The following is a 14281-nucleotide window of genomic DNA, read 5'->3' as shown; positions in this document are numbered from 1 at the left end:
ACTCTGGTTTATATAGGAAATGCAGACATTTAAACAAATGATATTTTATGTGATGAATATGTGCTAGATTTCAATATACTAAGGTCTCTAAGGAAACCCGGTGAGCCAGATCACCGAATTTCTGTGTATTTACTATCCACACTGGCCTCGTATAAACAGAGATGCAACATCAATGAGTCTTGGCATCACCAAAGTGGCTCGACTGGAGTCTTCCAACCCTTTGCCCTAGCCTCCCAATACCCTCCAACATATGTCCACTCATCCCCATCCTGCTTAAACCACCTTGGGACTCGGTCTACGCCACGTCTCCGCCTATCCCTCTGCATCTCCTCGACACGGGTCTTCTGAGCCTCCGCCTCAACGTCGTTCCCATGTTCTAGTGCACGCACATCGGGTCGGAATCGTGAATCCGTAGGAGGCAGACGGCCCTCGAGGTCGCTCGTGATCTCGTTCAGAGTCATGCCGAATGCAGTAAAGCCATAGTATTGAGGGGACTCCTTTGGGAATGGAGTGATGCGCCAAAGGACATGTAAGTAGGAAGAGTCGATCGCCTGCGCGATTTGTTCATCCCATTTGCCCTCTATACGGGCGGTTACGTCACGGGATGGAGAGAGAATCATACCAGAGACTTCGTTCGATGCACCCCAATACCCGCTTTGCTTGAAGTCGAGGTCGCAAGTTGCACCACTCGTCGTATTTTCGATCGTCATCTTGCCACAGTGTTCCAGGTACTTTGTGCCCATCATCAGGTTTCGCATAAATGACGAAGGTTTGTTCCTGCCAGTGTCAGGATTTTACACGGAAAAGGCACAATGAACCAGTGCTCACCATTCATACTTGTCATTCCCAATCTTGAGCCGCGTTGTCCCAAGGGGGATGATTTCCAAGCTCTTGCCTATATTTAAATCAAGCACGTCAACCACAGGCACAGCTATCAGGCATGATCCTCACCCCAAAATTTGGTCTTCCCGGCCGAAGTTGCGTTCAATTCCCAGCCTTTGCCTTCTGCGTGGTATGCAATTACGACAGGATTGTGGGACACCTTCTCAGCCAGGAACTTCATTCGCACATCTTCAAACGTTTCAGCGAGCATGGGATTGCTAACTAAGTTGTTAGGGCCATCGGAAGAAGTAAAATACGATGTACCTAACTTACAAGCCTTTGCGACCGGTCCGATATCTTGTGTGTGCGTACCCGGACACGGCAAATGCGGCAACGAGGCATAAGCGTTGAGTGGGATCCTTAGCCTCAGTTGCTTGATGTAGCAAGTCATAATATTCCAGTTCTTCTGCTGTGCGTTGTAATAAAGTCAGGGGCTCATTGAATGATACGGGAAGAGTGATTGTAGTCAAGTCCTTCGACAGATTCATTAGCCATGGGTCTGTAGTATCCGAAGCACCAGAAGCCACCTTTCCAACATTGTTCTTGAGAATGGCGAACAAACTGCCCTCGTCACCGATCGGTCCCGAAGGTAAATGCGTCCGTCGTACCACTTGACGAGTAGCGTTCACGGAGGGATCTGTATCAGGGACTAGAGGTAGGGAATGCTCCTCCTCATCGCTAGATGCGATTTGATTTAAGCTACTAGTTTCGGATTGGGGAACTACGAGCTCCTTCTCCTCATCTGGGTTGGGCACGTCCAGGAAAAACTCCTCGCCTACATTCTCTTCGGCGTCAAACCATTCGTTATGTGCACTGTCGCTCAGACTCGACATGGAGATCGCTAAGTTGGATCTACGAGAGAGTGCTGTGTTGAAGCGTGAAGTTGAGAGAGGTTCTTCTTCCTTCTCTTCTGTAGTAGGAGGAAGAGGAGAGCCGCGAGCTGTTGGTGGTGCTGTGACATCATGCGCTAAGGACTTGAGCAGGGCAGCATGCTGTGACTTAAGAGATGCAAGGGCCGTGTTGATTTGTTGAAAGCGAATGTTCGACGGAGAATCAAGGTTGCTCTTTGGTAGCGTGCCATCCTCGTTAGCCTGGTGGGCTGAAAGGACTTGGGTCAGCAAACGCAGTGATCCAAAGGAAGGATGGAGGAACACATTTTTTGAACATGTTGAAGACATCTTTCGGATGGTGATGATGTTTATCCTTCTCCGACTTAGACTTCAGTGAAGGGTGACTCCTCTCATGTGTACTTTCGGATTGGAGGGCAGCGAGAGCAGCTTCCAACTCAGATATTGTCTGTTGAGCGCATCAGTGATGTGCCTTTGTGCTGAGCAATGGGGTGAGTACATACAGAGCCAATTCCTTCAGCTATAATCCCAGATCTATTAAACTGGGATTGACTCAGCCGAGATGTGGTCTTTCCTGCAAGAGACCGTCGTCCTTCGGGAAGAACAAACTGTCTACGCGTGCCACTTTTAGTGTCAAACACGTCAGAATTCCAGAATCTTGATTCACCTTATTGCAGTTAACCATGTATTAAAGTCATCTGCGGTCAAACACTTGATATGAAACGTGGCATTACTTGAGTCTACGTGTATATCTTTACGACCAACAGCAGTGGACAACGCAGCATGGGGGAGGAATATCTGGTCGCGTATGGGGCGTTTTGGATCGATGGAGTAGGACAAGGATCCTAACTGGTCGAGGACAAAGTACCTCCGTGCAAAGCCTACACGACAACCGGAGTTCCATGAGCTGGGAAGGACTTGAGAGGTCAGAGTTAAAACACATACCTTGCATCTTTTTCCTTCTCTTCTTGAGGACCCATCCTTCACACACCACTCCTGATCTCTGGGCCGTATCGATGGAGAGAGGGAAAGACTGTCGAACAGATGACATGTGCCACTCGCGCTCGTGTACCGGATCAGCGTTGTCGAAACGCGGGCGCAGTAAACAGTTATATCTATAGCTAGAAGCTCTATAAGCTACGTTCTTGTCCCAGACTAAAATTAGGAAGCAAGATTTGCCCTCGTCACAGAATGGACGTGTTTCGTGGTAATGATTACTTTAAGCTCAGTGGTTAGAAAAGACACGTTCCGGCCCACGCGTTGGTTAGGCGCAAAAAGACTGGGAAAGGTAACACAGAGTCTCCGGATCAACCAGGTGGCTATTGGCTCACTTGAAGAGTCTTTCACTTCTGGCGGCAGCCTTGTCCTCACTGCCATATGTTGTGTGAGATCGTCGGTGAGTCTCAAACATTTGTTTTCGCAGTCGAACATGCATTTTTGAAAGAATTTTCTCTCGCTGTCGGTCATATTGCCCACGACAGTCTGTCTGTCACTCATAGTATCGCGCTGGCGAAGACGCGTTTCGAAGGATGCGCCTCAGCTAACTGGATATGGTTTCCACGTTAGCAAACGCTCACTACGCTACGTGCTTTTGGCATAGGCATCTTTGCGATAATTACGCCGGCGATATGGAGATTTTGCTTGGTCTCGAAGTTTCTGTTATCATAAGTGAATTGAGCCATTGGGCTGTGATCCAAATCATCGCCATCCATTTGGCTGATTCAGAGCATGGGAGGAAATTGATATGTGGAGTCTCACGCCTGCAGATTGCCGTGCTCCGCTGGACTCTTAATCAAGTTAATCCATCGAGGTTGCAACCCATCTTTCCTTCATAATTTCATCATCCTCTATTCTTCCTTAACTACATCTTTCGCAAACACACAATGTCGGCCCCAGTGTGCGTCCTATGATGACGGTCATGTAGAATGAACATGCTGACCCCTCTCTCCCGCAGAGGTGATATCGGCCTCATCGGTCTTGCCGTCATGGTAAGATATCTATGCATATCAGCCGTTGCATGATGTGACTTTGGCAAAAGGGTCAAAATCTGATCCTCAACATGAACGACAAAGGCTTTACCGTTGTTGCTTACAACCGTACTACCAGCAAAGTCGACGATTTCCTCGCCAACGAGGCAAAAGGTTATCTATGACCTCATACCCCTCATCCCTATCGCTGACTCGGTCTTTCCCTATAGGTACTAAGGTCCAGGGCGCACACTCTATCCAGGAGCTCTGTGCTAAGCTCAAGCGCCCTCGCAAGATCATCCTTCTTGTCAAGGCTGGTCCTGCTGTCGACAGCTTCATTCAGCAACTCGAGCCCTACTTGGAGAAGGGCGATATCGTCATCGATGGTGGTAACTCACACTACCCTGATTCCATCCGCCGCACCCAGGAGCTTGAGGCCAAGGGTCTCCTTTTCGTCGGTTCTGGTGTCTCTGGTGGTGAGGAGGGTGCTCGTCATGGCCCCTCTCTCATGCCTGGTGGTTCAACCGCTGCCTGGCCCGCTATTAAGGAGATCTTCCAGAAAACCGCTGCTCAGGTCAACGGTGAACCCTGCTGTGACTGGGTTGGCGAGACTGGTTCTGGTCACTACGTCAAGATGGTTCACAATGGTGATTATCATTATTTACCCCACTGTAATTTGTGGGGTTAAGGAAATCATTCCAGGTATCGAATACGGTGACATGCAGCTGATCGCTGAGGCCTACGATATCCTCAAACGTGGCCTTGGTATCCACGAGAGTGAGATCGCTGACATCTTCACAACGTGGAACAAGGGTGTCCTTGACTCCTTCCTCATTGAGATTACTGCCAACATTCTCAAATTCAACGACGACGATGGTGAACCCCTCGTCACAAAAATTCTTGACAAGGCTGGTCAGAAGGGTACCGGAAAATGGACGGCAATTGCTGCCCTTGACGCTGGCACTGCCGGTATGCCACTGCTCACCCGATCAAAGTGCGATCTGACCGCGATTAACAGTCACGCTTATCGGTGAGGCTGTGTTCGCACGTTGCTTGTCTGCTATCAAGGAAGAGCGCGTGCGCGCCAGCAAAGTTATCAATGGCCCTCAAAGGGAACCCTTCCGCGGCGACAAGCAACAGTTTATCGATGACCTTGAACAGGCATTGTATGCCTCCAAAATCATCTCTTACACACAGGGCTTCATGCTCATGAGGGAGACTGCCAAGGAGGTTGGTAACGTTCAAACAATCGAAGTATACAATCTGACCAGGAAGTCTAGTTGGACTGGAACTTGAACTACGCTGGCATCGCTCGTATGTGGCGAGGCGGATGCATCATCAAGGTACGTGAACCCGTCTATGCTGCTGCCGAGGCTTACATTTTTGCCAGAGTGTGTTCCTCGGTGACATCACCTCTGCTTACGAGAAGAACAAGGACCTCGAGTCTCTGCTCTTTGATAACTTCTTCAACAAGGGTTCGTATAAATAGTCATTTGATTGGTACCATCCAATGACGTTGTATGCAGCTGTCCACAAAGCACAACCTGGCTGGAGGCGTGTCATCGCTCAGGCCTGCCTCTGGGGCATTCCCACCCCCGCCTTCTCGACCGCCCTTGCCTTCTTCGATGGTTACAGGAGTGAAGTGGTTCCTGCCAACCTCCTCCAGGCTCAGGTACGCTCACATGGCGTCTGACCAGATAACATGCTCACCAACTGTCCAGCGTGATTACTTTGGTGCACACACCTTCCGCGTGGTGTCCGGTAAGGAGAACGCCCGCCTGCCCAAGGATCGCGACATCCGTATGTGCTCCGTCTCTATCTGTCTGCACGTCTCTAACCATGTAACCTTCAGACATCAACTGGACTGGCCGTGGAGGCAATGTCTCTGCCAGCTCGTACTCCGCTTAGAGGTGGACATGAAACACGTACGACCAACTTGTCTTGTCTCGATAGATTCTGTTCTGCGTTTTCTCATCAATTTTTGTACCGCAACTGTATTTCAGGTGCATTATTAAGTATGATACGTATCATGTTGTGGGAGTAGCACAATAAATCAATGACTGGCTTCTATAATTTTGGCGTGAAGATCAGCCTGAGAGGCGGCCCGGATGAGTTACATCTGATTTCATAAGAATCAAATGGCGGCCGGATTCGGTCGATACTAGAAACTCTCAGACAGTCTCAGACTCTTCATGTGCGGCATCTTCTGCTCGCTTCACGTAGGATGTTGTGGCGATACTGATAACATTCATGGCGGACCGAACAATGCCGTTTATCACGAATTGTCCGAGCGATTAAAAGTCGCCAATGCCGCTCGTGGTGTGTTTGATGCATTCCCGTTCGACAGCTAGGCTAACCGATTGAGGTACTACTCCACAGGTCCCGATGCACAAGGAACTCATCACGTCCGAGTCCAAGGGACATGGTCTGGTGAAGCACAGGCCCCATCTCCGAGCAAGACATGCGGCCTGGCAGCACTCGACCTTGAGTTCTTTGCTTCTGAGCTCCGGCTTCGAGGCGACGAACCCATAGTGCAGCCTCATCAACAGGACGGGGATGTCTTTTGCTGGAATGGCGAGGTTTTCGAAGGCTTGGATGCGAGTCGGAAGCCTCTACCTTCGTGGCCAGGGCTAATGTCATTTTGACATAGGTCGATGCATATGAAAATGATGGCGCAAAACTCTTTCAAAGCATACACGCACACTCTGCGATGGATGATCTCCCTTCTCTGTTGGGGAGGATCGAGGGACCGTGAGTTATTTTCGTTGTGGGCAATCTTTCCCTGCTGAAGTACAGTATGCAATAGATATGCATTTGTCTATTACCATGTAGGCTGCGCTGGCAGTATTCTAATGGATTATGATCATCTGACATTTCTATACATAGGCCGAATCTCAAAAATTGTACTTTGCTCGAGACCCCCTTGGACGCCGATCTCTGCTCATCCACAAGCCTTCTGTGTTTAATCCATATTTCTTACTTGCATCTGTCTCCGTTGGAGATGATCAAGGATACGTCATGGAAGAACTATCTACTGATGGGATATTTTGCCTCGATGTGGGACAACTGTGCGAATCCAAAGAGGTACTAAATCAGCCCGCGCTAGGCGCATCCTAGTTCCTAACCTATGTAGATCACGCAACATTTCGACAGCAGCTTGACATGTATTCCACGACATATTGATCAGCAAATTCTGCCATTCGTGAGTACATTTGAGATGACATGTGCTTTTGATAATTTGACCTATTGTAGGCAAAACTTGGTCGCGTGAACGCCACGCTTCCTCCGGATGCACCGCCACTTGTGTCCTCGTTGGACTTTGCAATAGTACCGCGTGACCTGGCCATCGCCATCGATCACCTTATCGATCACCTGGACAAGAGTGTGATGCTTCGTGTTCAAAATATCCCGGGAAGAACGTCGTCCGAAAGGGGGAGAGCGCAGGTCGCAGTCCTCTTCAGTGGCGGCATCGATTCAACAATGCTAGCCTTCCTTGCACATAGGTACTTTGATACCATACTTTGTTGTGGTGTTTGTTCTTATTTCGTGTTCTCTAGACATGTACCACTGGATGAACCCATAGATCTGCTCAATGTGGCCTTCCAGAATCCGCGAAAGATACAGGTTCAAACTGATGGTAACATAGGGGCTATTCCCAAGCGCGAAAAGAAGCGACAACTCAAAGCAGCAGAGATCAATGGAGCGGTGAAGGAATCCACTTCGTACATGGTTCCGGACCGTGTGACAGGCTTGCAGGAAGTCGAAGAGTTCAAGCGGATATGTCCCGGCAGGACATGGAATTTTGTGAGTATTAATTCTTCGACAAGAACGTTGCTCATTTCACTAGGTCGAGGTGGATGTTCCATACGAGGTCCGTTCTTACCCTCAGATCTACGAGACTTCATAACTATAATAAAATAGGAGTCTCAAGCTGCGCGGGCAACTGTCGAAGCCATCATGTTCCCTGGTCGAACAGTGATGGATCTTGTAAGGTTACCTTCCTAAGTTAGACAACATTCTGATGTCATGTCCCCAGAGTCTTGCTATGGCGCTTTACTTTGCCTCCAAAGGGGTAGGCCGAGTCCGAATTTCGGCAGTGCCCGATGACTATCAGCCATACACTAGCACAGCACGAGTCCTACTCAATGGCCTCGGCTCCGATGAGCTACTTGGTGGATACGGCCGTCACCGTACTGCGTACGCGACTCGAGGCTGGCAGGGCGTTATCGACGAGGTAAGCCACCTTCCCCTCCTACAGCTTACAACAACATCCTCATGATGTCATGTCATCCAGCTCCAGCTCGAACTGGACCGCATACCGACTCGCAACCTTGGACGAGATGACCGCGTAATTTCTTCACATGGCAAGGAAACGCGCCATCCATTCCTTTCGCTCACGGTTGTCTCTTTTCTTGCGGGACTCCCTGTACATCTTAAGCTTGATCCGCGGCTGGAGCTGGGGCTCGGGGATAAAATGCTGCTGCGGCTTGCTGCGCAAAAGGTAGGGCTTCTTGAGGCGAGCGTGAGGAAGAAAAAGGCGATGCAGTTTGGCAGTCATTCTGCTCGCATGGAGGCTGGCGAGGCAGAGAAGAGGGGGGATCTTATGATTAGGACTGTCTCGGAGCCATAGCACCATTTATTCATGGCAACGTACTTGTAATATACTTGTGCATTCCCGTGTGGTTATCCGCGATAAGCTTGACTTGGACATCTTCAAGATCACACCCTAGTAACTTTAAACACCGGCTGGCGTGTGTGGCCGTGTAATTCCAGACGTAGAGCTATAATATATATCCTAGTAAATACAACGGTAGATCTATAAAAAGTTTGTGTTTCCTCCAGTGTCGTGAATATTTCATGATGTGTTCTGGTAGATCACAACGCTGGACACTTCCCAGTCTGTAGCCACAGTGAGCGACGTTGAATAGCAATATAGACAAGATACAGAACTTACAAGCTTCCGTGAACGAGCCACCACTGGCCTGGACGAATGCCGAGCACGTTGAGAAACCAGTCTGCTGTGCACAGCTCACTGTTTGCCCAGGCACGCCTGTACCAGTCCAAACGCCGCCTGCCCAGTCACCGCTGCATGCGAATTACCATCAAGATGTTCAGTTGTGTATGAATAGAAACTTACCAAAGCGTGGTATCGAAAATAGCGGAATTGTTATTGAAAAATTGGTATGGATTGCAATCCGTGGAGGGCCAGTCGGCCATAGGAGCCGGCCAATTCTGAGGCTGCGGTGCTTTTGCAGAGATATCTGATGGTATTGATCCACGAGGGAAAAAGTATACTTTAATGCCGGTGTCGTCCCAGAGCACTGTACCCACCATTAGCGTATTTATAGAAGGCTATGGTTAGGATACTTACTAGCATAAACACCACCACCAATTTCATTGAACCCTGATCCAAACGAGTTGCTCGAATTGGAACGAATTCCACACCCCTGGTTATCAGTCTGGGACGCTGAGCAGTCGGTAGACGCAACCAATGTTCCGGATATATTAAGCGAGGCGCTGCTGGAAGAGGGTAATACACATCCTGGGTTAGTGTGAATCGTCGCCTGATTGTTCGTGTAGTTATTCACGCCCTCGACGATGTCGATCTCGCCTCCAGCTGGCCAATTAGGGCCATTTGTCCAAAAGGCTAGAACCGATGTCAGAAGAATCCCACAAAATGCAAGAACACATCGCCACATACCAGGCCACGTTCCACATCCAGTAGGCATATGCACGGCATCCATTACAACCAAGCCACCATTAAAAGTGGCTTGAGTCGTGATCCGCACACTCTGCCGATTGGTCTGTACTTGTGGCGTTGTTTCAACGCGCATCACGGCGTTCCCGTCGGAATTTATCTCGACTAAGCCTGCGCTCTGAGCGGTGCTTTGATCTACATACTGAACATTCCCATTGGTCGGGTCTGCTGTAGTGAAGAAGGTCCAGCCGTTGAAGAACGTCTTCCCACTATAACTCTCTGCTACCTTCCAAGATGATGGTGCAACGCTTGTGCTTGACGGCGCAGCCGTTCCAGTGGAAGTTGGGTTTCCGTTCGTGGTCGGGGATGAAGATGAATTGCTAGATGGAGGCATACTGACCCCCTCCCCATCTGATCCAACGCAGTAGAAGTTCTGATTTGATGAGGAGCTGGGCTGTGTAGCCAGGATGCCGCCGAACGCCACGCGAAGGTCGCGCGCGAGGCCAGCACTGTGCTTAACGGCTGCCTTGTGTGTATGGGTGAGGATTAATGATTTCCCTTGCACCAGGGACAGAGAGGCGAGTGCGAGAGCAATGAGCGGAAGGAAAGTGTGCATTGCGAGTCGTGATTCGTGAAGGCAGTAATTAGATGGGGGTGGGGAAGTCTAGTGAACACTGGACGTGTTCTGCGAATAAAAGAGCTCACGAGTGATCGAAGCACCGGGCCACGATCCAGAGCGTGAGCAGCGAAGAAATTTATTGAGCCTGGTGGTCCAATAATAAGTACTACTAGAAGAGAAATAGAAAGAGTTAAGAGTGTGGAGAGACTCCAGTATAAACACACCTTATCAAGCGAACTAGGAAACCACGCGATAAACCCGTTCTGCTTATTTGATTTTGAAAACGAGTCTGCCTCACTTGGAAGGAACGGAATTGTGCCTCGGCCTTTTGAAACACGAGGCCGTTAAGGCGCAAACGTTATATAGGCCCTCCGAGTCTGTGGGACGGTTCAACCGTCCGGTGTAAGTCTATAATGAAGAGAGATTAAAAGCAACAGGTCCATTGTGAAGGCAACAACTATTGTCATTGTGGCTACGGTACAAGAATGAGAATTGTGATCACAGCGTCGTGGAACAATAGTGTAATCTAAATTTACTCATTCAATTCCTCATTAGGAAACTCCACCCTCTTTCGAAATGGGGACCTAAATCCTTCGGGCCTTAAGGCCTTTACTCCCACAGACAAGATAACGTTGGCAGCAGTAAAGTCTATTCGTCACTATATGCACAAGCATTCAATCGTAATCGTCACCGTTCAATCAACATGAGGCATCCGAAACCGTTAAAAGAAAACTCATCAGCCATGAAACAAAAAAACTAAAACTAAAACTAAAGACATAAGTATATGATTAAGAAAAGAAGATGCACAACGATCAACAAGGCAAAGGATGTACAACGGAAAGGCAAGGCACAGACCGTGAACAGAGGATATATACCGTTCCTACTAGCCGCCCTGGCTAGTGGTGAGAACCAGTCGAAAACGCCTCCCGCACGCTCCTTCTGAGTTCCTCGTCCCTGGCACTGCTAACAGAAGACCCCGCCATGTGAGACCCGGCTACGCTTCGCGGAAGTCCCCCATCAACATCCCCGTCAACAAACTCCAGAATCCGCCGTGCAAGCAGCTGGATCTCCCCTTGACCATCGCCGGTGTCTGTTTCTGCGTATGATTGTGATTGTGACCGGTGCGAGTGAGGCGTACCAACGGAAGACGTTGCCGATGGTGTACGTGACAGTGCGAGCTGCCTGATCGAGGGGTTCAAAAGGCCAGACAGGCGGATATTACTAATTAATTGAGGATCTCCCGATTCCAGTAGCTGCACGATCGTCCAAACAGCAATGTGCTGGAAGGTGGCGTCTACGCTCGTCAAGAAATTGTAAAGGTATCGGTGCATGCCGCCATCGGGTTTCTCCCATACGTCGTTAAATGCAGAATAGTCGTCAGATGCAGTTCGGCCGTCTGAAAAAAAAAGGTTCAATTCCTGGTAGGATCAAACCTCCTAAACCTACCTTTCGATGATAGATTACCAAGGGCAGCAGCACTGTTGCCTTGGACTTCTGAGCTAGGCGAATTCGTCAACGGAATCAGCACTTCACAGATACCCATCTCAAGCAATTGGCCCTTGAGCTCATCTGTCAAACCCGTTAGCAGATATTATGACGAAACGCATGTGACTGACCGCTCAGGGCCAACACGGCGACACAGGCAGTCATTTCGCTCTGCACATTCATTGGCACCTCCAGCACGAGTTCTTTAATGCTCTGCACTGCGCCTGCTTTCACGATCGCCGTCTTATTCTTCTCCGAGCTGGCAGCAAGATTACGCAGTGTGGAAATGGCGTGGCATTGAACCTCCTCATTGTCTTTGAATGACAGAAGGTTAATGAGCGGCTGCAGGAACCCGGAATCGATGATAGGGGACTCGTTCTGTGGATGGATGGAGACGTTACGGACACATGCAGCAGATGATAGGATGAGTGGGAGGTACGTAGACTGGAGCAGTCGGAGAAGTGAAGTAAGACCGTCAGCTTTGACGATTTCTAGTTGGTATTTCTCTGCGAAACCGATGTTAAACAGTAGAAGCGTCAAAGAGAAGAATAAGTACCATCGCTAGCCAAATTCCGTAGAGCAAGGGCAGCTTGACACTGAACCTTTAAACTTGGGCTATCCATAAGGGCTACCAAGCTCGTTACGAGCTTTGATTCGCTCTGGGCTAGTTTCTTTCTATTTGCTCCATCGACGGCAATATTGCTCAACGCGGTCGTGCAATAGTATTGGACATCTGTGTCCATTGAATTCAACAAGCTCACCAGCACGGGGATGGCACCCGCGTTCACAAGTTGCTGTCGATTCTCATCTATTAAAGCTCATTGATTCTAGATTAGTCCTCCAATAGGAACTGTTACGTACCTGAGTGGGTCATGTTTAGCAAGGCCCCAGTAGCGTTTCGTTGAACGCGCATATCTTTGGACCGTGCTAACCGAGTAAGTGGAACAAGTGCGCCTGACTTTGCGATTTTCGTCTTGTTATCATCTTAGGGTGTCAAAGGATCAGATGACAGAAGCAAATCAGAAAGGGACAAGCGAGTGATTAGAAGCGAGTCAATCATCGATAATCACCATCGATATGGGCTGGACCTACCATGTGTTGCAAGGTTTGTGACACAGCCTACGGCGTTACACTGCACCTCGACGTTTGGGCTCAGCATCTGGCGAATGAGTGGCTCCAGGCCTCCGAGTTTCACGATGAGAAGCTTGTTATCAGCTGCGTGCGTGACATCAGTAAGGGAGAATGCATAAACGCGGTGTAACGCACTATTAACGGCCAAGTTTCCAAGGGCGGCGCTAGCAGCACGCTGCACCTCCGTGTCCTGGCTGCTCAGGAGGAAAAGAATTGGGTCGAGAGTATCTCGACCCACAGGGCGCACTTCCTTCTCAGTAATTTCGGCGAATGCAAGTGCAGCACTGCGCTGCAGGTCGACATTATCGGAAAAAGATAGGGTAGTTAATGCGGTGAGCGGGGAGCCTTGGAAGAAGTTGGTGGTTGTGCGGTCTAGATGTTCATGTGAGCAAAAGTTAGTTTTTTCTATATTGAATACATACTCTCTAGATATTGAAGAAGGTCTGCAACTGCCTCTCGTTCATTCTCGAGAAGAAGAGGCTCGTACTGCTGAGATCTCCTCGAGCGAACTTGTAGAAATTTATGAGAGGGATTTAAGTCTATATTAGTTTGTAATGCTTACAACAGGATTCACAGCAACTGCTGACGACGCCCATAACCCCGGACGAGCAGAAAGTAAACAAAGGGGTAAGGAAAGACTAGAGAACGGTAAAGGAGGATGAGGATATAGGAAAAGTTGTATAAAGGAAAATGAAAGGTATGCCAGCAACAGTAAGCACGTCTACATCTCGTGGGAGAACCAAACTACAACAGCTCATATCCGGTAATCGCCGTCCGTAGTCACGCTCATGTCACACTCTCAGTGCACGGTGCTATGTCGCCGTCAACCTTGCCTTCTATCTTTAATGGAATGCGCGGTCGAATAGCTCGTCTGTAGCTGGACCGCAGCCGACCGCGTACACAGCGTTGACGATGATCTATATGGGCCAAGCCCGTCCTCCAAACATTGAACATTGACTCAGGCCTGAGGGACAACCGTTAGGTCACAGAATAACAGACATACAAGACCATTTTAAGGTGAAGTCTATGGCTGACCATCGAGGCACAATTATTTCTATATGTGAGTTCATCGCCGAGATATACATCCGTCATAATTATGTGGTCTCAACATCCCTTTGACTGCGCTTGCCAATGAATTTCCGCACCTTCTTGGTTACCGTTTCTCGATGGTCAGCTCAATTGAACCGATACGGGCAGGGGCTTTGATTGCCATAGTCCCGAGAACCACAGTAACCATAGAACACTCACAGGGGCGCTCAGACATAGATATCGAGGTGCGGGTATCACGCCTTCACCATCGAGAGCCTCATCGCGTTTTCCGAGGATGAATCCATGGAGAAATGTCGTTCTAACTGTTGGAGTCAGAGCGCTGCTCTCGGTCTCATTGAAGCACTTACAATGTTTTATTAACTGGACATTGTCATGGTGAATCCTGTCGGCCATTCGCGCGGTAAGTTTGCGTTTTCCTTGTGAGTATGATATTATTGCGATATTATTACTACGAACAGCCCTGAATATCGGCACATGATCACATCTCATGTACTCTTTACTATACCCTATACTTTGATCACGCTCGTTCCTTAGAATATAAGTGAATTCCTCAGGGGATGTATCGTATTGACATGAAGACTACCTTCCTTTTCAAGACATG

General features: G+C 49.0%; 5 protein-coding genes across 5 annotated transcripts; 2 read left to right on the top strand and 3 right to left on the bottom strand.

Annotated features, from left to right (window-relative positions):
- Nucleotides 1-24: 24 nt before the first annotated feature.
- On the bottom strand, nucleotides 25-2983 carry DFJ58DRAFT_768064 (Oxysterol-binding protein-domain-containing protein). Its single transcript, XM_041388909.1, has 9 exons — nucleotides 2676-2983; nucleotides 2398-2611; nucleotides 2234-2342; nucleotides 2037-2178; nucleotides 1410-1981; nucleotides 1156-1355; nucleotides 952-1100; nucleotides 829-895; nucleotides 25-777 (listed from the first exon to the last, which is right to left on the bottom strand). The coding sequence occupies exons 1-9, from the start codon at nucleotides 2779-2781 to the stop codon at nucleotides 186-188; spliced, it is 2151 nt and encodes a 716-aa protein (XP_041248092.1). The 5' UTR covers nucleotides 2782-2983; the 3' UTR covers nucleotides 25-185.
- A 483-nt stretch (nucleotides 2984-3466) lies between these two features.
- DFJ58DRAFT_768061 (6-phosphogluconate dehydrogenase) lies at nucleotides 3467-5770 on the top strand. Its single transcript, XM_041388908.1, has 11 exons — nucleotides 3467-3627; nucleotides 3685-3718; nucleotides 3769-3871; nucleotides 3928-4344; nucleotides 4400-4666; nucleotides 4716-4927; nucleotides 4978-5040; nucleotides 5088-5172; nucleotides 5224-5369; nucleotides 5419-5497; nucleotides 5550-5770. The coding sequence occupies exons 1-11, from the start codon at nucleotides 3614-3616 to the stop codon at nucleotides 5603-5605; spliced, it is 1476 nt and encodes a 491-aa protein (XP_041248091.1). The 5' UTR covers nucleotides 3467-3613; the 3' UTR covers nucleotides 5606-5770.
- Nucleotides 5771-5842: 72 nt separating this feature from the next.
- Nucleotides 5843-8374, top strand: DFJ58DRAFT_768051 (asparagine synthase-domain-containing protein). The gene is made up of 12 exons (XM_041388907.1): nucleotides 5843-6016; nucleotides 6077-6294; nucleotides 6348-6448; nucleotides 6504-6525; nucleotides 6584-6781; nucleotides 6831-6899; nucleotides 6950-7200; nucleotides 7255-7501; nucleotides 7545-7568; nucleotides 7619-7684; nucleotides 7734-7931; nucleotides 7992-8374. The coding sequence occupies exons 1-12, from the start codon at nucleotides 5890-5892 to the stop codon at nucleotides 8325-8327; spliced, it is 1857 nt and encodes a 618-aa protein (XP_041248090.1). The 5' UTR covers nucleotides 5843-5889; the 3' UTR covers nucleotides 8328-8374.
- Nucleotides 8375-8427: 53 nt separating this feature from the next.
- DFJ58DRAFT_768038 (glycoside hydrolase family 16 protein) lies at nucleotides 8428-10508 on the bottom strand. The gene is made up of 6 exons (XM_041388906.1): nucleotides 10239-10508; nucleotides 9399-10159; nucleotides 9069-9344; nucleotides 8835-9018; nucleotides 8652-8782; nucleotides 8428-8596 (listed from the first exon to the last, which is right to left on the bottom strand). The coding sequence occupies exons 2-6, from the start codon at nucleotides 10009-10011 to the stop codon at nucleotides 8553-8555; spliced, it is 1248 nt and encodes a 415-aa protein (XP_041248089.1). The 5' UTR covers nucleotides 10012-10159; nucleotides 10239-10508; the 3' UTR covers nucleotides 8428-8552.
- Nucleotides 10509-10641: 133 nt separating this feature from the next.
- Nucleotides 10642-13347, bottom strand: DFJ58DRAFT_768034 (vacuolar protein 8). Its single transcript, XM_041388905.1, has 9 exons — nucleotides 13193-13347; nucleotides 13053-13139; nucleotides 12766-13002; nucleotides 12592-12714; nucleotides 12361-12483; nucleotides 12056-12307; nucleotides 11631-12005; nucleotides 11461-11583; nucleotides 10642-11410 (listed from the first exon to the last, which is right to left on the bottom strand). The coding sequence occupies exons 1-9, from the start codon at nucleotides 13224-13226 to the stop codon at nucleotides 10911-10913; spliced, it is 1854 nt and encodes a 617-aa protein (XP_041248088.1). The 5' UTR covers nucleotides 13227-13347; the 3' UTR covers nucleotides 10642-10910.
- Between the last annotated feature and the right edge of the window lie 934 nt (nucleotides 13348-14281).

The sequence above is a fragment of the Suillus subalutaceus genome (assembly GCF_016647625.1).
Source record: "Suillus subalutaceus strain FC151 chromosome Unknown DFJ58scaffold_15, whole genome shotgun sequence".
Taxonomy (NCBI): domain Eukaryota; kingdom Fungi; phylum Basidiomycota; class Agaricomycetes; order Boletales; family Suillaceae; genus Suillus; species Suillus subalutaceus.
This window is presented reverse-complemented; position numbering and strand designations above follow the sequence as displayed.